This window comes from Coenobita brevimanus, chromosome 88 (genome assembly GCF_032717465.1).
Source record: "Coenobita brevimanus isolate Jiangsu-jjx chromosome 88, ASM3271746v2, whole genome shotgun sequence".
Lineage (NCBI taxonomy): Eukaryota > Metazoa > Arthropoda > Malacostraca > Decapoda > Coenobitidae > Coenobita > Coenobita brevimanus.
Window position 1 is genome coordinate 10,417,336 of NC_137041.1, and position 21,622 is coordinate 10,438,957.

General features: G+C 44.6%; 1 protein-coding gene across 1 annotated transcript in view; it reads right to left on the minus strand.

Annotated features, from left to right (window-relative positions):
• Positions 1–17,047: 17,047 nt before the first annotated feature.
• The window catches only part of LOC145411137 (LYR motif-containing protein 2), a 31,253-nt gene continuing 26,678 nt past the window's right edge, over positions 17,048–21,622 (minus strand). Inside the window, exon 3 of the mRNA XM_080281189.1 lies at positions 17,048–17,347. Within this exon, the coding sequence (XP_080137315.1) occupies positions 17,270–17,347 (78 nt within the window). The 3' untranslated portion in view covers positions 17,048–17,269. The remainder of the gene's footprint in view (positions 17,348–21,622) is intronic.

The following is a 21,622-nucleotide window of genomic DNA, read 5'->3' on the forward strand; positions in this document are numbered from 1 at the left end:
GATTGTCGCAGCCACTGGAGTGATTGGTGGTCGGTTATTATAGTGACTTGAGTCCCGGAAAGATAAGCCCTAAAATACTGGAGGGACCAGATTATGCCGAGGCATTCTCGCTTGGTGGCGGCATAATTTTTCTCAGCCGGGTTCAGTGTGCGGCTGGCACAAGCGATGTGTTCCCGACCGGCCTGTACCTGGGCTAGAACAGCGCCAATTGCGTCAAGGGAGATGTCCGTGTAGAGGCGAAAAGGGAGGGCATAGTCGGGGAAGGCCACGATGGGGGCAGAGATGAGCTTGTCTTTCAGCTGTTGGAAAGAGGCTTGTCGGTATTCGGTCCAGAGGAAAGGTTCCCCTTTTCGTGTCAGGTCGTGAAGCGGCTTAGCAATCTGTGCAAACCCCTTCACGAAGCGGCGATAGTAGGACGCGAGCCCCAAGAAGGCACGGACGCCGTGGACATCCTGCGGAGGCGGTATGTCCGCTATGGCACGGAGCTTGTCGGGGTCTGGGGAAATTCTCGCTTGGGAAATCGTATGGCCTAGGAACGCGACGGTTTTTGCGGCCAGGACACATTTGGATGGATGTAACTTGAGGCCTGCCTGGTGAATTCGGGTGAAAACTCGACAGAGGCGCTGCAAGTGGTCGGCCCAGGTTTGGCTAAAAACAATGACATCATCAAGATAGGCCAAACATATCTCCCAAGTGAGGCCGCTTAAGACAGATTCCATCAGCCTGGAAAACGTGGCAGGGGCATTGCAGAGGCCGAATGGCAGGACATTAAATTCGTAATGTCAGCCATTACTGGTAGAGAAGGCCGTATTGCCTCGATGATCCGGGTGGACTGGGACCTGCCAATATCCAGACTGGAGGTCAAGGGTAGAAAACCAAGATGCCCCGTATAGGGAGTCCAGGGAATCGTCGATGCGGGGGAAGGGAGTAGCATCCTTAATGGTGATGTCATTCACGCGGCGGTAATCAATGCAAAACCGCATCGTGCCGTCTTTTTTTTTTACTAGAACGACGGGGGAGGACCACGGGCTGGTGGAGGGGGAAATAACACCTGCCTCTTCCATCTCGCGCACTTGGCGGTCCTCCTCTTCTCTCTGTCGGGGGTTCTTACGTCGGGAAGGTTGTCGTATCGGAGGGCCTGTCGTATGGATCTCGTGAGACAGGTACGTAGTATGTCCTATATCTGCGGGCCCTGTCGCAAACAAATCCTGGAACTCCAGGAGGAGGCGGCGTAAGGCGTCTGACTGTTGGTCGGAGAGATGGTCAGGGATGGGGGGAAGGGGGGCGGGGTGGTGGGGGGGGACGGGGTGCAGGGCTCGGCTTCTTCCATCTCTCCGACGATAAGCCCTTTGGGGAGGGTGAGAGGGGATGAGGTGAGATTGGCGATGCGAATGGCAGTGCGGTGGGGGGGGGGAGAAAGGTAGGGGAAACGAGGCAGGCAGAAAGGGGTCCGGAGGGGAGAGAACAAAACGGATGGGCCCGAGGGCCTGTTCAGGGGCACCCATGCCTTGTGGTGTGAGGGGATGGTAACGGCGGTGGAAATGGTGGCAGGAAAGGAGGGGGCAAGAGTGGGGTGGGGCAGCGTGGGGGAAGGAGGGGGCGAAGAAGGGGGGGGAAAAAAGAGAGGGGGCACGGTGGGGGGGGGGGTTGTGTGGGTCCTCCGGCCGGGGCTGTGGCGTGCAGGTGCAAACGGCTGGAGCGGAACAGGGTGGGGGGCGGAACTGGAGTTGTCGGTTGCGACAGTCGATAGTGGCTCCAAGTTTTTGAAGTAGGTCTAGCCCTAAATATCCATCATAGCTCCGGCAGGAGGAATAAAAAATGATGAATGGGTGTTGGGCAGATACCGGCTGGTGGGTGTCGACCTGTAGGGCCCGAGTCTCCCCACGGATGGGCAGGGGGCCATCCCCCGCGTCTACAAGGTGAGTGGTAGTGGGGCGGAGTGGGCCAAACCGTGATTTGTAGCGGGAGAAATAATGGCTGTAAAGGTAGGATCTGGCTGCTCCCGTATCAACTAGTAGTTTGGCCTTCACGCCGTTGATTTTCATCTTGTGGTATACTGGGGGGCGATACTTAGGGGTGATGGCCCCCGCCACCGTGGGTTGGTGCGGGGGCGGGCCTGAAAATCCAGCTGGCTAGGGCTCTCGTGCTCCTGCTCCTGCTCTAGTTCTCCTGGGGGGGGTTCGTCCGCAGGCGCCAGCTCGTCCCCTGGGGCTTCGCCTTCTAGGGCGGAAACTTTACGCGAACCCGGGGTTGTGCTTTTGCGGCGAGCAGCTTTCAGCTGGTCCCGTATGTCATGAAGGGGGCAACGGGAGTTGCAGGCTGTGAATTCCCACGGGTTGATCAGAATTAAGTTTGGGTTTTCTCGCGGGGCGGGGCGCCGAGAGGGGTGCGCCCTGGGTGGGCTAGGCGTCGGGGTCGGGCTGGTGTGGGGCAGGGGCGGACGCGGTGTGGCTGGGGGAGCCGGGGGTTGGATGGGGAATTTCTTGACAACATTAATTTGTTGTGGAGGTGGGCAGGCGGTCAGGAGGCGCCGTATCAGCTGTATATCTCTATCCATGTCTCCTGTTGGGTCGTGGATAGTAAAGTGTTGCTTCACAACACTTGGGAGTACTCGGAGCAGAGTATTGAATGTGTGCTGATCCCGGGTTTCTTCGTCTGCTTCCGGGTAAGCAGCAGTAATCAGGCGTCTTGCCTGCAACAGGGTATTATCTAAATCCCCGTCATAAGTAAAGCTATCCAATTTGGATAGGGCCACCACTTTCCCTAGTGATGGGGTGATGGCTTGGACCGCGAACTTGGTAAAGTTCTGCCAGGTGAGTTCTGGGACAATTTTTGGCGCAATATTCGCTGCGGCTTTACCCAGTAGTGGTAGTGTGACTGCAATTTTTTGCTGGTCATTATTGAAGCCAATATCTAGTAAGGGTTTAACTATTGCAAGATATGTGTGTATGTCATACTGGACAGGGTCAAACCTGGGTAACTGAACGTGCGGTTTAGTTGCCATTTTTCCAAATATTTCCTGCTTACCTCTCTTCTACGCTCGGATCTAGAACCATTGCTGGCCACCAGTGTAATGCTGGGTAGAATTAGGCTCAACTTCTTGTACCTATTTCACCCAACGTGGAGCGGGGTCCTCTTTCGAGACCGGAGCTAGTGCAATAAAGAGAGGCAGGACATAAAAACCTTCGGCAACACCATACACGTATATTACCACAGTCAGACACAGGACACTTCAGCAGATATTACAACACAATATAGAACAATACAAAAACCTTATGTAAGATATGTGTATCTCGCAGGATACTAGCTTTCTAGATACTAATGACAATACAGCAAATCTTAGTACTAGGAGTGCAGTAAATACAGGTGCGCGCAGAGCGCGTAAGGGAGAGGGGGGGGAGGGGGTTGGTGATCCACTAGGAGGAGGTAGGGGAGACGCGGAGAGTGACTTAAAACGGCGAGGAGAAAGTTATGGTAATATTGGAGGATGCTCGATATTAGCAAGGGAGTTTAGGTGTTTTCTGTTGGCGAAGATTCTTTGACAAATAACTCTGATTCTTACTTTGGCTTTAAGAGAGTGAGCAAGGAATGGAGAGAGTTTTTAAGAGTAGCGTGCAGAGGGAGGGAATATCGTTAATACTCCCCTTTCTTGATATTTAGGGTGGGAACAGGTTTCTGTAGGCACAAGCTTATTAACTGCACATCTTCTAAGTATGATATGTAGACTCTCGCTTCACAATGCGTAACAAAGTCGGAATACTCGTAAATACTATTTCACAATATTACTTAGAGACTAGCCAATAGAACTCCAATAATATTTTAGTCTTTCTTATGGTTCTGGAGATATGTCTTTAGAAAGATTCGGGGTGACACTCGCACGTGTTTTCACTTTAGATCTTAATCCACATTCTCGTCCTTCAACTGGATATTGTGTTCTGATTTACCCCAATAGAGATTACATAAATTCACTGCACAATACTTATTCTAAGAGAGAGGGAGTCACACTTAACCTACTTCACGATTGTTACAGGGTCACCCGTATTTCCTCATGGAGAGAAACAAGGACACGTCATCGGTGATCCGGTCGGACTAAGGGCGACGTCAGGGCGGGGCGAGCCGAGAGGGCACGGGGCGGCTCGCGAGGGCGTCCTCTCGCGTCCGGGGGTTTCTGGGCCGGGCTCCGGCGTAAGGCCCGTAGGACTGGGGCCGAAGAGGTCTAGGAACCTCTGGGTCAGGTCCCGGCGTCGCGGGGGCGTGGTGAGGTCTTGCCCGGGTGTCCTAGGGAGGGCCGGAAGAGGCGACAGACTGCGGTCTCCCACGACCAGAGGCGCCGTCAGGGGAGGGCTGCGGCAGCAGTTGTCACGGGGGCCCGACAGGTGTGTCTGCTCGAAGGCCAAACGTAGGGAACAGAGACCGGGGGAATCAGGGAGGTCTTTCCGGGATATTCTGGAACAAGACCCCTGAGGTTCAGTCTCCGGCTGGGGAGACGTCCCTTTCCCAACTACGCCCTGGGAGCGACCATCGATCGTCTCCACCTGGACACTGGGGAAGCGACCATTGATCGTCTCTACCCGAATATTGTGGGAGCGACCATTGATCATCTCGACCGGAGTACTAAGGGAGCGACCGTTGATCGTCTCTACCTGGACACTGGGGGAACGACCACTGATCGTCTCTACCCGAGTACTGTGGGAGCGACCATCGATCGTCTCGACCGGAGGACCAAGGGAGCGACCATTGGTCGTCTCTACCTGGACACTGGGGGAGCAACCATCGATCATCTCTACCCGAATACTGTGGGAGCGACCACTGATCGTCTCGACCGGAGGACTAAGAGAGCGACCATTGATCGTCTCTACCTGGACCCTGGGGGAGCGACCATTGATCGTCTCTACCTGAACACTGTGGGAGCGACCATTGATCGTCTCGACCGGAGTATTAAGGGAGCGACCATTGATCGTCTCTACCTGGACATTGTGGGAGCGACCATTGATCGTCTCGACCGGAGCCTTAAGGGAGCGACCATTGATTGTCTCTACCTGGAAATTGTGGGAGCGACCATTGATCGTCTCAACCGAATCACTGTGGGGGCGACCATAGATCGTCTCTACCTAATCACTGTGGGAGCGACCATAGATCGTCTCTACCATAGGGGCGCTGCCTGAAGTGCTATTTCTGACTCCACCCCTAGCTAACTCAGTGATTCCGCCACGCAAAGGTAGTGTCTTTCGCCTACGGTGGTTGAATGTCACAGGGGCGCACGGCCCGGGCTGACATGCGTCGTTGTTGCCCGGAGTGGTGGTGGCTAGTGGCGGCTATCCCGTGGGGTCCGAGTGGGGGTGTCGGCATTCTCGTGGGCGAACTCCGTTGTTTCTGGTTCGCCCCGTTGTCGGGGATACTATGGTATTCTCCGGAATATTCTGGAGTACCGTATGTGTGTCTGTTAAAGCCACGCATTTCAGTTATATCTAGCTCTAGAGAGTATCCTTGTAGTCGACATATCAGGGAGGGCTATATCTACCTTTTCATTGTTCCAAAAGTCTCTTCTGAACTAAATAAAATCACCTGGAAATGGCAGGAAGAAATCACTGAACTGAAAGGGTTAATGAAAGTTAACAGTTAACATAAGCAAAAAGTGTTTTCTTTATTACATTCTTAACAAAATTAAGTTGAAAACAACAACAACAACACACACACACACACACCGAAATGGTTATCTCTTAACTACAATATCATCTTATACTTTTATCTTTGCTAGTACCAAACTGTTGTATACTCTTCACCCCAAACATAGATTCCATTCCTAATACTGATAACCTAATTAGCCCTGCTCAGGTAGACATGGGTCTTTGAGACCTTCCCCCCTTGTCCCATGGTCTATAGTTCACTAATTTCTAAATACCCGGGAGCCCTGTTCTTCTCAGTTGCTTCCTAACTTTGTGTCTCCATACAATGGCTGAGGGAGTTACTTCAAGCTCTCTTTCCATTTCCCCAGTATAAGGATGGTCTTATATGTTAAGGGTCTGTGAGACCCATGTCTACCTGAAGTGTGTGGGGTTTTTGTTCTCTCTGACTGCAGATAAAATTGCAGAGTCTGGCATCCCCTCTTCTCACAATGAAGCACCATCCCATACCATGCTATAGGACCACTCAAGCAATCATTCAGATTTTTTTTTTTAAATTTTCTTGTATGTCAAATTTTTTTTAGTTTTTTCTATTTTTTTTTTTTTATTTGTTAAAAATATAAAAAGACAAGAAGTGAGCATGGAAGTGAAAAAGTTACTACATGACAGTATTGTGATACCAACTCTAAGGTATGGAAGTGAAGCTTGGACGTTGTTGGAAGGACACAAGTCAAGAGTGAGAGCAGTGGAAATGAGTTATTTAAGAGGAGCCTGTGGAGTCACATGGAGAGACAGGCTGACAAATGAGGATATAAAGGAGCATTGTGGTGTGGATGTGATAGGAAGCATTATGAGGAACACACTGAAGTGGTTTGGCCATGTGGAGAGGATGGAGGGTGAAAGACTGACGAAGAGAGTGTATGTGAGTGAGGTGGAGGGGGGGAAGAGGGAGGGGGACGCCGAGGATGAGATGGAGGGATGGGGTGGAGAGGTATATGAGAGAGGGGGGTGTGAGTTGGGAGCAGGGCAGTGAAATGGCAGGGGACAAGGCAACGTGGAGGCGATTTGTTTGTGGCCACCCCAAACGGGATTGAGGCGTCTGGCAATAGATAGATAGATAGAGACAAGAAGTTCATTTTTTTTATATGTTTGTGTAGCAGAAACATTAAATATGTTACTCTGTTTTCAATATTGGAATAAACGAAACAAACATTTTTCCCAAATTTTTGTGTTTGTGGGTATGAGAGATCCACGTCTACCTTCTATGCAACATGGACCGACCTCTACCTGAGGAGGGTTATCTTCCTGTAACTGCTGTACTGAACCACTGTATTCACATCCACTTTAATAATTACTGTGCATTAGTCCACTTATATTGAATTTTCAGTTTCCCTGTCACTTAAAACTACAGTAAAAGTCCTATTATTCGGCATCTACGGGACTGGGATGATGCCGCGAAATTGGATTTGCTGAATAATAAAAAAACCTACCCACTCAGTACCTTAAATATATTGAACACTGTCATCACCACTTATGGTATTACAACTGTGTTTGGAGAGAGTACTGTATACTGTACAATATTGCAATCAATACAGTACTACACCTGAATCTGAAATATATATATATAAATTAGTGAACATATACGTGTGTAATGACACAGTAGGCCTACAAGTCAGATAACACTTCCTGGATGGCCGAAATGATCCGGAATATTACCTACCAGCTCAGTACATCACTTGTATTGGTGAACTCATCACTACTTATACAGTATCATTACAAATATGTTTGGAGTGAGTACTGTATACAGTACTTTTTCCAAACACAAAATAAAATAGTCAGAAAATTACATAAAATAAAGTGAAGGAATATGAATTGGTAAGGTCTTTCTGATGAAAGTTAAACATACATTTAGCACTCATTATTTTGTTTGCTTTTTTATTTACATGTGAAAGGGTGAGTATTGATGGAAACAGCAATGTATTCCATTATCCCCTTCATAACCTCCGGCATTGAACAACCCTTTACAGTACCGATGTCACTAATATCGAGTTAATGAGCTATGAAAAAATTGTGAACAATTATGGGAAGGGAACAAGTGTCACTGGTATGTTTATATGACTCTACGCTACGATTCCAAGCAGTCAGGGGGTCGGTTAATCTCAGATGTTTTCGCCCCTTTGGTAAATGCACCGTAACTTTGTAATTTCTCCCATGAATCATAGCGAATCATGGCATGGGTTTAGGAAGCTAAATAACACATTGCTAGGTGCGCCAGACGATTATCTTCACATCTTTAAGAAAATGGAAGAAATTTAATCCCTCTTTGAGTATGGACAGTAGAGTAAGTTTCTTCCATTCTTCTGAAATCAATTTATTTTTCTTAAAGATGTGAAGATAATTGTCTGGATCACCTAGCAATGTGTTATTTAGCTTCCTAAACCCATGCTATGATATCACTATGAGTCATGGAAAAATTGATAAAGTTACAATGTATTTACCAGATGGGCGAAAACATCTGAGATTAACCGACCGCCTGACTGCTTGGAATCGTAGCGTAGAGTCCTGTAAACATACCAGTAACATTCGTTCCCTCCCCATAATTGTTCAGTTTTCTTTATAGCTCACACTATCTTGACATCACTGACATCGGTACTGTAGAGGGTTGTTCAGTGCCGGAGGTTATTAAGGGGTTAATGGGATATATTACTGTTTGCATCAATACTCTCTCTTTCACATTAAACACAAAAACGAACAAAAGAATGAGCGCTAAATGTACGTTTAACTTTCATCAGAAAGACCTTAGCAGTTCATATTCCTCCAGTTTATTTTTAAGAATATTTCTGACTTTAGATTAGGTTAGGTGTGGTTAAATTATTAGGTACAGTTAAACTTGGTTAGATTAGGTTTAGTTAACCCGTGACGTCCCGTCGATGTATGGGTATGTTGCAACATTGTGCATTTGCCAGTCCTGTCGACGTACTGGTACGTTTTGCAACTGCAAGGTCCCTAATTTGCACAATTTTCAATTTTTGCGCATGATTTTTTGTTCATATACACGGGACACCTTCCTCTATTCCTCTACAAGATGCCAAGCAGGGACAATGCCTTAACCGCATAACCTCCCCCCCCCGCACGGCATTGTCTCGGCAATTCACCTGTTACCAGTGACCTGGCCAATAAAGACATTCAGGGTCAGAGTGATTCCCCAATCGATGACAATGTGGAGGACAAAGTTTACATAGCATTAGAGGAAGAAACAGTCAGAAATGATGATCAGGTAATGTGACAAAAGGTCATGAATGGTGATGAGTTAGTGAGTGAAACAATGCTTATAATGCCTATATTACTGTTTGAAAACCAATATACTCTCATACTACATATAAATTCATACCAAATAAATAAATAAATAAATAGCGTTTAGGAGTGGTGTGGAATAGTTATCCTCCCAGAGAACTCGTTTTCTTTGCAGCCAGCCTGATAGAAAACCCTGTAAGGTAAGGAGGTACTCCTACCTGTATCGAGTGTTTTAAACCTCAGGTGAGTGATTTCTCTATGAATTTTTGATGTTTCTCACCAAAAGCGGAGGTTTTAGCCAAAAAAAAAAAAAAAAAAAAAAAAAAAATCCAAAAATGGTCGGGATTGGGGGGTGTTGGAGGTGCGAAAGTGGTCGGGACATGACGGGTTAAACAGGACAGTCCCTTCCACCATTATGCTGAGGAATAAAAATGGTAGAACTGTCACAGCCGTACAGCTAAAAACAACGGGGAAACTGATTTAACAAGCAACATTTATTTATGGGTAATGCATTACAGTATCAGTGGTTCATGGGCTACGCAATTATTTCAAGAATTAGCGAGGGGGCTTGGAACGTAACCCTCGCTATTTTGGTGGGCATGTTTACTGTACTGCATTATACTGTGCAATATTGTAATCAATACAGTACTATACCTGAATCTGAAAAAATATAGAAATTAGTGAACATACAGAAGTGTAATGAAACATTAGGCCTACAAGTCACAGATAACACTTCCTGGACTGACGAGATGATTCCGGACATCTGCCGAACAATCAATGATTTTCGTAAATGGGACTATTTCTCAAAACTGCTGAAATGTCGGATCTACCGAATAATCAGCTGCTGAATAATAGGGCTTTACATTGATGTATCATCCTTGTTCACCTGATGGCAGCTCTTCTTGCTACATGATATCTGGTAGAATCTCGGTTCACTTCTCTAAACCTGATATCACTTTCTAGGACCTTACAACCTTGGAGGAAGTCCTACAAAATGACTACAGGCTTAACCCTTTTGCTCTGACTGATGTACTTGGTTATTTTATTCATGCTAACATCAGATGCTTTTCTTCGGCTAAGTGAAATAATAGCAGTCATGGGGATTCACTTACTATCTCAAAAACCCCTTCTCTGCTAATGATCCATCCATCCATCCATTGCCAGACGCCATGTATCCCAAATGGGGTGGTCAAAGGCTTAGAGTTAATTGTTTTACAGGGAGGTGCACTAATCCTCCACCAACCCCACTTGACACGTAGGGATGCCAACAGCATCTGGTGTTCCCAGGCGGTCACCCATCCAAGTACTAACCAGAATGATCCACCTATAAATTTTATCTGCATACACTAGATGATTTGACTTAGTACTGAGAAATTGTGGCAGTTTACTTCTTCTATCCAAGGATGCAATTTCTATTATAATTTTGTTGTTTCAATATTATTTTATTCAGCACAGGAAAAATGTTTTGAAATGGAGAATTTAGACACAATCTTCATTACCCTTTTCAGTTCTAGAAGTCCTTCCCAAGCTGAATAAAACGATCTGGTGAAAAGATGAATAAATATAATATCATTGTGTTGTATGGGTCAAAAGGTCAGTAAACTGAACAGAGATGTTTGAACTGTATGGAAAAAACAACTGGCATGAAATGAACAATACTGACACATACAAGCATGTAGAAGTGTAAACTGTATGGTCTTTCAGTGGCAAAAACTTGTCCAATTTTTCACTTATTTGGGTTCTCAAATTCTTCTGTTGACTGATGTTCCTATGCTGAGCGAGGCTTGGTAATGGAAAGTTTCTTTGCCCAAAGATTATTTTCTTTGATATGATGTTTCAAGTAGGAAAAGCAATGGATATGGTCTGAGTGTGACACAGATGGAGAGGAAGAGCAGCTGAGTTTTTGCCTCTGACTGTACAAGGGCTTTCAAAACAAATGAAGGAATGAACAATCTGACTATTCATCTCTGGTTTCATTCTTCTTCATCTTTTTTTAACAGTTCTTCTACCAAAATGCACCAAGACAATATAAGCCATAGGCCTTCCTTATAATCTTAAGAGGTTGCTTTAGTCTAACACTAGCTGCATCACGCCATGTCACTCAGTGTTTCATGTACACACGTTTGAATGAATGAAAGTGTGTTTAGTGCACCTGGTGATTTGTTGCAAGTTGAACAATGAAGGAAACTGAAAAGCAATGTGTTTCCATGAAATTCTGTTTCATTTTGGGAAAAACTTTTATGAAGGCTCCTCGGATGTTGCAATAGACTTATGGAGAGGATTATGTAAGCCATATGCAAAGCCACAAGTGGTTCCAGCAGTTCAAATCAGGAACAACATCCACCAAATATGATCCCAAATTTGGATGGCATTCCATGTCGAGACAACGATCACATTGAGAAGGTGCATGCCGTGATCAGTGAAAATCATCTCATGACAGTCTGTGAAGTTTCCAAAGAGGTAGGCATCTGTAAAAGTTTTTGCCACACAATTTTAACCAGAAAACTGAAAATGCATTGTGCTGCTGCAAAATCTGTACCACGTCTGTTGACAGACGAGCAAAATGAGAACTGTGTCAGTCAGTCGAAAGCTGTTTGATTATTCAAATGCTCATGTAAACTTTTTGAAAAATGTCTTAACAGGTGATGAAACGTGGGTGTGCAGCTAAAACAAAAAGGCTGTCATTGCAGTGGGTTGGAATATTGTCACTGTGACCAAAAAATAAATGTCAGAGTTGTCCAAATATGAAGATGATGATGATCATCTTTTCAGACTGACAGGGCGCCGTTCATCATGAAATTGTTCAACGTAGTCAAACAGTCAGTAAAGAGTTTTACTTGAAAACTCTGAAGTGTTTGAAGAAGGCAGTGCCAAGGAAAAGGCATGAGGCATGGACAAACAAAACCTAGATGGTGCACCATGACAATGCACCTGCTCACACATCACTCCTTAACCTTGACTTTTTGGTGAAGCATGAGACCATCATTCCCAGCCACCCTAGTCTTCAGATTTGGCCCCTGAGGACTTTTTCTGGTTCCCAAAATTGAAATCCACCAAGAAAGGTCACCAATTTCAGATGATTGAAGAGACAGAAGAAAATTCAGCAAAGTACACTAAACACACATTCACTCAAGTGCATGTATCTCGATGACTATGAGACATGGCATGATGCAGCTTGTGTCAGACTAAGCCTCAATGTTGCAGATACACAGCACTCCCATTGCAATCACACTACGCCGCCTAAATGGTGCGCTATTTTTAAAGGTTGGTTTCTTCTACAGTACAGCAGACCTCGTACTGACACTCTACTTCAACAAGACTATTCAGCTATACACTGTGGTAACTGAGAAGGAATATTAGAAGTCCTGCTTTCCTGAGCAAAAATTTATAGCTGCAGAACCTTCCAACACTTTCCACATATTTCTTACACTACACGTTGTACTATTGTTTAATGTAACTCACATCCATTCACCTGCAATGCCACCATTTTCATGAAAAACACCTCCCTCTCAAGTACCACACTTCTTGTCAACTTAAAAACTAGTAAAATATAAAAGTTACTTCAGTATCATATTTACAGACCTTTATTCAAATATAACCATTAACCCCTACAATTCAATGACTTATTTTATACTACAATTTTGCTACCACCAGGAGCTTCTGTTCAGCCTGAAAGACTTTTCAAACTGGAGGAGTTAGATGTAACTTTCACTCTTCTTTTCATCTTAGTGACTAATCTCACACAACAAGCACTGAAAGCAATTAACTCTATGACAACAGCTCAGCATACACTTCTCACAACAATAGATAGTGAAGTCTTCAATGCCATCCCTCAATACAAACTAATCACCAAGATATACAACACAAATATGGAGAACAACATCAAATGCTGGCTTACCAGCTATTTATCTGGTAGACAAGAACATCCTGCGTTCCAGGGCAAGTCATCGTGAACATGAAATTTCCCTCCACAGGGTTTCGTTCTCTCACCCACACTCTTCAATCTATACATGCATGATATTCCCATGACCCACTCCACTAAGATCCTCAGAGTGACATACGGCACAGGACTCACCTTCAAAGAGCATGTACAAGACGTCAAGAAGCACTGCACCCCTAGACTCACTGCACTCAGGGCAACTAAGGGGCTAGCTTTGAGCAACAAAAAAAAGACACCCTCCTTACTCTACGAACAACACATTAGGTCAGTGATGTCCTATGCCTCTCCAGCATGGGCTCTCAGCCTACCTAATACCTGCTACAGTAAAACCTCGATATAATGAACTTCAATAAACTGGAATTCACTTCTGTCGGAATCGAGGAGCTGCCGGACTAAATTCTTATGTACAGTAATCCCTCCATGATCCGACGTTTTAGAGCCAAGGGTATGTCCGGGACTTGGTTTTGTCCAAGACTTGGGAAAAATGCCCGCGGACAGGAACTTATAGACCCCAACCCAACCAAACTTTGAAAGCCATCTAAATAACTCCCTACTGGACATGCACAGCACCTATTTAAGAACCTACTCACACAAATAAGGGACAGAAACCATAAAATAAATGAACAGGAATCAATGAATGAGAAATCAGAAGTGAGTATGGAAAATATTTAGCAGTGTACAGGGTACTTACAACATGTCCGTGACCGTCGCAAAGATTAACCCGCCTCCTCTATGGCTCTGACAGTGGTGAAGGTGCACTTGAAGCACATACAGTAATCCAGAGTTGCACTGCACTTAATCCTTTGCACTGTGAATTATAATTGTTTAACACCACACATCCTGTTCTTACTTGTGCCACACCAGTTGCAACATGCCAGTGTTGCACTCTGCACATAATCCTTTGCACTCTGAATTCTAATTTCTTAACACTGCACAACACTATATTCCCATGTGGTCTAGTGGCGAGGTATTACTGTTTATTCGCTGTCCACCACAAAAGCAAGCATGTGGGCAGCCATGGAAATGAGAGTGCAGTCATGACGGTAGGCAGGCGGGAAGTGGGGAGGATGCCGGGGCGCTCTAACAGATGTCACCGGAACTACATGCCAAAACACAGCTGTTCGTCACTGTGCGGCAAATTTAGAGTAGAGATGAACATATATTGTTCTTTTTTTTTATTTGCAGCAGGGAAGAAAGGTTGCTGGTTCTTTGAAAGCAGTGATAAGAAACAGGGAAGTGAGCATGGAAGTGAAAAAGTTACTACATGACAGTATTGTGATACCAACTCTAACGTATGGAAGTGAAGCTTGGACGTTGTTGGAAGAACACAAGTCAAGAGTGAGAGCAGTGGAAATGAGTTATTTAAGAGGAGCCTGTGGAGTCACATGGAGAGACAGCCTGACGAATGCGGATATAAAGGAGCGTTGTGGTGCTGATGTGGATGTGATAGGAAGCGTTATGAGGAACACACTGAGGTGGTTTGGCCATGTGGAGAGGATGGAGGGTGAAAGACTGACGAAGAGAGTGTAGGTGAGTGAGGTGGAGGGGGGAAGAGGGAGGGGGAGGCCGAGGATGAGATGGAGGGATGGGGTGGAGAGGTATATGAGAGAGGGGGGTGTGAGTTGGGAGCAGGGCAGTGAAATGGCGGGGGACAGGGCGACTTGGAGGCGATTTGTTTGTGGCCACCCCAAACGGGATTGAGGCGTCTGGCAATAGATAGATAGATAGATAGATGTTTTTTGGCCATTTTTGGATCCAAGCCTTTAATGTCCAGGACTTGGGGTGTCCAGGTCTTAAATGGATTACTGTTGGAAAAAGTCCGATAAAGCCAGAGGCAGTCCGGATTGCCTGACCATTCCAGTTGTGTTCACCACACTAAGGTAAATAAAAGACATGTTTGTCAGTGTACAGTACAGTATTATTACTGTACAGTACCCTCGCGTCCAACACACGTTAGTCCAGCACGATTCAGGTCCAGCACGGAGAGCAAATAATTAGTACTATTTAATACGATTTAATTACTGCAACACGAGTGTGTTAGCATAACACGCACAGAGCTCCAAGAAGTGGGCGAAATCCGTAGAGTTCAACTCTAGCATGATCACCCCCGGTCCAACACGATCATACTGGACATTCCCATGATGATGATAGCCAATGAAAACTTCTGATCAAGTAGACTTCCCCGCCCGCTATCGTGACGTGATCGTGATGACGCCCAATTAAAAAAGCTTCTGGTGTCACGTGATGTTTTGTTTAAATTTCTCCCGCCACAGCGCCACTCAGTCGCATAATTGCATTGGAAGGTGCTTTTTTCTTGCTGCATTTTCTGCCCTTGCTACTGCATTTTACCCTGCTCACGATGCCTAGGAAGCCTTCTGAGAATCCCAAGAAGCGTCGGCACCTCCCTCAGGCCACCAAGCTAGAAAGCATCGAGAGGAAGAAGAAAGGGGAGAGGAAAGTTGACATTGCCAAGGCCTATGACATGAATGAAGCCAACATGAGGATCATAATAAAAAACCAAGACAAGATCCTGGCAGCCGAAGGCTATCACACGGCACTTCATACCAGGTTTGCCGAGGATACGATGGTAAATCGAAACGGTAATGTGGTAAAATTGCCGACGATACCACGGGCATTTGGAATTCATCTGGATGGATTCCTGCCGAGGATACGACGGGCAAAACAGTATGACCAAAACCCAGGCGACTCGACAGAGAATGTATCGTACTACAGCATTGAACATTTAGCCTGACACTGAATACATATTAATATTTTAGAATAAATATCAATCGTTTTGAAACCCTTCTCATCAGCGTGTGTACCAGTTTATAAACAAAGTTGCTTCTCCTTATTCTCTACAGAGTCAGCGACAGCGATCACTTTCCACAGTCACAAGACGGGGCTCTGGCAACAGTGTGAGAAGCATGCCGTTTGCCGAGGATTACAGAGTGCTAGGACAGGCAGAAGCAGGACCTTCCATGGCTGTGGACGAAGATAGTGATTCTGAGTGTGATTTCGAAGGATTTATGAGGGAGGTTGAGGAGGAGCAACAGCCATTACCCGCTAGTGACGCCAGCAGCCATCCTCCGGGGACCCAGTAGGACTACCTACAGCCTTGGATACCACCTTCCATTCCCAGCAAGCCCACCAACACTATCCTAAAAGGTTAGTTATCATTCACAGTACAGTACCATTTATTATAATTACAGTAGTACTGATATATGTATAGGTATATGGTAGGTATTTAGGGTGACTTTTCCTAGGGTTGCTGACATAATTCATTTTTCCCCATAAGCTCTGTTGTTAGTCCAACACGTTTTTGGTCCAACACGTGACCCATGCATGACAATATTACCATGTTGGACGCGAGGGTACTATATATATATTATACCATTTGATTATTGTAGTGGATGTATAATACAGTACAGAACTGAAAAGGTAGTGAAAACAGTTAGAAACCGTTAGTGCAATCTATCGGAAAAAGTCCGGGTTAGCAGGGGGAAATCTAGAAGTTGTTTTTATCAGAATTTCGCCTTTTTTGGAATGGCTTGAGCTCCAATTACTCCATTATAGTGAGGTTTCACTGTACAACACCTTGCAAATCATACAGAACAATGCCCTATGCACAACTGACTGCACCAAAACCACTTCCACAGCTCATTTATACTCTGAAACTAAAGTTCTCCCTGTCAGAGACCACACTGATATAAGGGGAACACGGTTCTATGCAGAAGTCTGTTACAATACATAACACCCCTGTCATTATATATGAGAGACACAACATACCTAGGCACATAAAACAATTACCACACAAACAGTATCAAGCCCTCTACAACAATATCCCATATCCTGATATTCCAACACTGGCAATGAGAATACACCTACATACTCATTCATGCAAAAGGCAATAAAAAAACCTTGACTGCATATCATACAACAAGCTCTCCTTCCTGACATCCACCCACTGGAGGTTTCCTTAAACAGAGATGACTGAGTTCACCTTGTTAGGTTTAGAGCAGGACATCACCCAGGCCTCCTCAGTTACCAGCGTTGATTTGGGTTGGATAGAATCACAGATGACACATACTCTGCTTGCAGATTAGGCCTACACAATATAACACTCATAATGGAACACTGCACAGTACATGCCACACTAAGATGAATACACAACATCAACAGTGTAGGGAATCTATGGGACAACTCTACAGGGGCAGCTGCTTACCTGAGGTTGACAGGTCCGCTTGATTTGACAGACCAGGGTTGAGCAACAACTACTACTACTAAAGAGCCTTCCAAGGCTAAACAGAATAATCTGGTGGTAGTCTGATTACAATGAACAGTACATTACCATAGGGGAGGGTCAATACTGTACATCATATGTGCAATAATTTAAAAGCTACCTACAGTACTGTTATTTAGTTCTCTTGATTGTCCTCTCCAGTTCCTCCAGCTGCTGCTTCCCCTGCATTATCAGCCTCTTGATTATGTCCTGAAACAAGAGGTAAATATCACACTCATGAATAAAGTCATCATCATCATCATCATCTTCCTAACTTTTTCCTCCCACCTAAGGATGGAGAGAGGTAGGTCCCAGAATACTTGGGAAGTATAAGTGCTAAATTGGAAGAACTGTACAGTGCACAACCTGCCAAGTTGGTCACCCATTCACACATAATTAAATCTCTCAGAATCCTGGCTTCATTTCAAAAGCCTAATCATTCGTTGTCGTATTCTTCTTTATTGATAAAACTCCAACCAAATGCAGTCAATGCCAAGAGACTTCCTGCCCCCTAAAAATTAATATATATATATATATATATATAGTACCCTCGCGTCCAACACGCATTTGTCCAGCACGATTCGCGTCCAGCACGGAGAGCAAAAAATTAGTACGATTTAAGTACTGTAAAATGGGTGCATAAGCATAACACTGACGGAACTCCAAGAAGAGGGCGAAATCCGCAGAGTTTGCCTCTAGCATGATCACCCCTGGTCCAACACGGTCATACTGGACATTCCCATGACGCTGACAGCCAATCAAAACTTCCGATCAAGTAGAATCCCCCACCCGCTATCATGACGTGATCGTGATGTTGCCCAATGAAAAACACTTCTGCTCTCACGTGATGTTTTGTTTAAATTTCTCCCACCACAGTGCCATTCAGTCGCATAATTCACATTGGACGGTGCTTTTTTCTCACTGCATTATCTGCCCTTGCTACTGCATTTTACCCTGCTCACGATGCCTAGGAAGCCTTCTGAGAACCCCAAGAAGCAGTGGCACCTCCCTCAGGCCACCAAGCTAGAATTCATCGAGAGGGAGAAGAAAGGGGAGAGGAATTTCAAAGGATTTATGAGGGAGGTTGAGAAGAAGCAGCAGCCATTATCCGCTAGTGACGCCAGCAGCCATCCTCCAGGGACCCAGTAGGACTACCTACAGCCTCGGATATCACCTTCCATTCCCAGCATGCCCACCAACATTATCCTAAAAGGTTAGTTATCATTCATAGTACAGTACCATTTATTTTAATTACAGTCCTCGGGAGCAGGGGGGTGGTTGCTTTCTCAGGCAGAGGAACTCCTTGAGAGTGAAATGGCTGGGAAGCATGCCGGCACGTGACTGGCTACAGCATAGCTGGGTCTTTCGGGTGTGGGCAATCAGGCAAGTTAGCTGCCTACTGCGACTGCAACACAATGGCGAGGTGTTCAGGAAGTTAGCCAAAGAAACCTTGATGGACTCTGAAAGAACAATAATGGCCCCCAGTCCCATGCAGCCCTTAAATGGGCAAGGGGTGCTAAGAATCTCACGGTTGCCTCAGTTACAATCTAATTCCTTTGTCAATGCAAAAAATACAATTAAAATTGGTAACTGGAATGTGAGAACGCTAAATCATGACGGTAAAATCGATGAGTTAGTGAAGGTTTTTCAAAATTACGGACTTGATATTTGTGCTCTGACAGAAACTAGATTAACTGGAGTCGATAAGTTGGATTTGGAGGATGGTATACGTTTATTGATATCTGGCCGACAGGACGGAATGCATTATCAGGGAGTAGGATTGTTGCTGGGTTGTAAAGCAAATAAGGCTTTATGTGAGTGGGATCCTATAGATGAGCGATTGCTATACGCACGGTTTAAATCAAATCATGGCAACATCAGTCTGTTTGTGTGTTATGCACCTACTAATGATGCACTCGATGAAAGGAAAGACACATTTTATGAAAAGTTGCAAGAAGGAGTAGGAAGGGTACCTAGACATGATGTTTTGATCTGCGTTGGAGACTTTAATGCAGTAATGGGCTGTTCAAATGAGGGATTTGAGGCATGTATGGGTAAGATGGGAGTTGGTAGTAGGATGAGTGAAAACGGAGTGAGGTTTGGAAGCTTCTGTCTAGCAAATGACTTAGTCATCGGGGGCACACTCTTTCAGCATTGCAATATACACAAGACAACTTGGGTGTCGCCGTGTGGAAAATATAAAAATCAGATTGATCACATCGCTATCAGTAGGAGGCATAGAAGTTCTCTGCTAGATGTTCATGTTAAACGGGGAGCGGATATTGGTAGTGACCATCAACTCAGCATTGCGAAAATAAGGTTTAAACTTAAAAATCAGAAGAAGGAAAAATCTGGTGTTGGTAGATACGATATTGTTAAGCTTAGAAGAGAAGGAGAAGAAAAGGAGGAATTCAGATTAGAATGCAGAAATAGGTTTTTGGTGTTGGAAACGTTGGAAGAGGGGGAGAGAAGTGTAGATGAGATGTGAGAGGATGTGAACAAAGTTTTGCATGAGACTGCTGAATGTACGATTGGAAGGAGACATAGATTCAGGAGAAAGAAATGGATATCAGAGGAAATGTGGGATATGATAAAAAAGAGAGGTGAGGCTAAATTGAGGAGTGAGATGCAATGCGTTGATGAACGAGAGATTGAATTAGCAAGAGCTGCGTACTGGAGTTTGAATTCAGAAGTAAGAAGGTTAGCTAGGAGAGATAAAAGAAGATGTGTGGATGAAAAGGTTGCAGAGACTGAAATCCTAGTAAACAAAAATGATGGACAGAGTCAAAGAATAGCATATGAATCAATTAGAGAACTGAGTGGTAATGCAGGTAAACGCAAGGAAATACCAATTAGAGACAGGGAAGGAAATTTATTGACCAAAGATGGAGATATTAAAAATAGATGGAAAGAGCATTTTGAGACAGTTCTTAATAGACCAATACCACCAGAAGAGGGTATACCGTCTGCTCAGGAAGATTTAAATATAGAAACAGGAGAGTTGAGGCTTGCAGAAGTGGAGAAAGCAGTAAAACAGTTAAAGAATAATAAGGCACCAGGGGAGGATGGTTTATTTCCGGAAATGTTTAAAGTGGAGGGGGATAGATTAATAATGATCTTGACCAAGCTATTCAATAAGATATGGGTGACGGGGTTACTACCATCAGTTTGGAAGAATGGTGTAATTGTTAAAGTTCCGAAGAAAGGAGACCTGAGTGAATGTGGTAATTGGAGGGGAATCTCTTTGTCACCGATAGCTTTGAAAGTTTTCAGTAGAGTGTTGTTAAATAGGTTGGAGCCGGTGGTTGAGGGTATTCTGAGGGATGAACAGGCTGGTTTTAGAAAGGGACGTGGTTGCAATGATCAGATCTTTATAGTTAGGCATTTGATGCAGCAAGTTAATGAAATGAGAGTACCATTAAGTCTTTGTTTTGTTGATTTTGAAAAGGCTTTTGATAGTGTTTCGAGAAAGTCTATGGGGAAGATCATGAGACATTATGGAATACCAGAGGAGTTTGTGAGGGTCATTATGAACATGCATGAGGACACATTTTGTAAAGTGATGGTTGATGGTTGTCTGAGTGATTCGTTTGAAGTCAAGTCCGGAGTAATTCAAGGTGGTGTTCTATCGCCTTTACTATTTATATTGGTCACTGATTACATTATGAAACGTGTTGGAACAGAAACCGGTGCAGGTATACTTTGGGGAGAGAACAGGAAACTTTTGGATTTAGATTATGCAGATGATATAGTTTTGATTTGTGATGGGCCAGAAGAGAAGCAGAGAGTGTTGGACTGTTTGGTGAGTGAAGGTCGCAAGGTGGGTTTGGTTATTAATTGTGGAAAAACTGAAATAATCAATATGAATATGGAAAATGCGCAGGAATGTGTAATTGGAGGTATGGTTGTAAAGCAAGTTGATAGGTTTAAATATTTAGGTACTTATTTAGCCAAGGATGGTTCTTTGAACTTTGAATTCGAGGAAAGGTTAAAGAAGGCTAATCAGGCAATGGGAATGCTTAAAAATATTTGGAATAATAACAATTTCTCTGTGCATACAAAAATCAAACTTTATAAGGTAATGGTTAGGAGTATCTTAATTTATGGACACGAGTCTTGGTACAGCACAGTGACTATGGAAAATAAATTCTTGGTGTTTGAAAATAAAGCACTTAGAAGAATATTAGGAGTTAAGTGGTGGGAAAGGATACCAAATAGTAGAATTAGAGAAATAACGGGAGTGCAGCCAATCGATGAATATGTTAGATTCTCACGATGGAAGTGGCTAGGACATGTGTATAGGAGACAGGGAATAGTACGAGGTACACCAGGGTGGGTGGCACCTGGTAGGAGAGGTAGAGGAAGGCCAAAAGAGACGTGGGTGAGGACAATGAGACGGGAAGCTGGAGATGAATGTTGGGGAGATCTTGAGGAATTAGCACAAGATAGGATGTGGTGGTGTGAGTTCATCGAGGCCCTATGCAT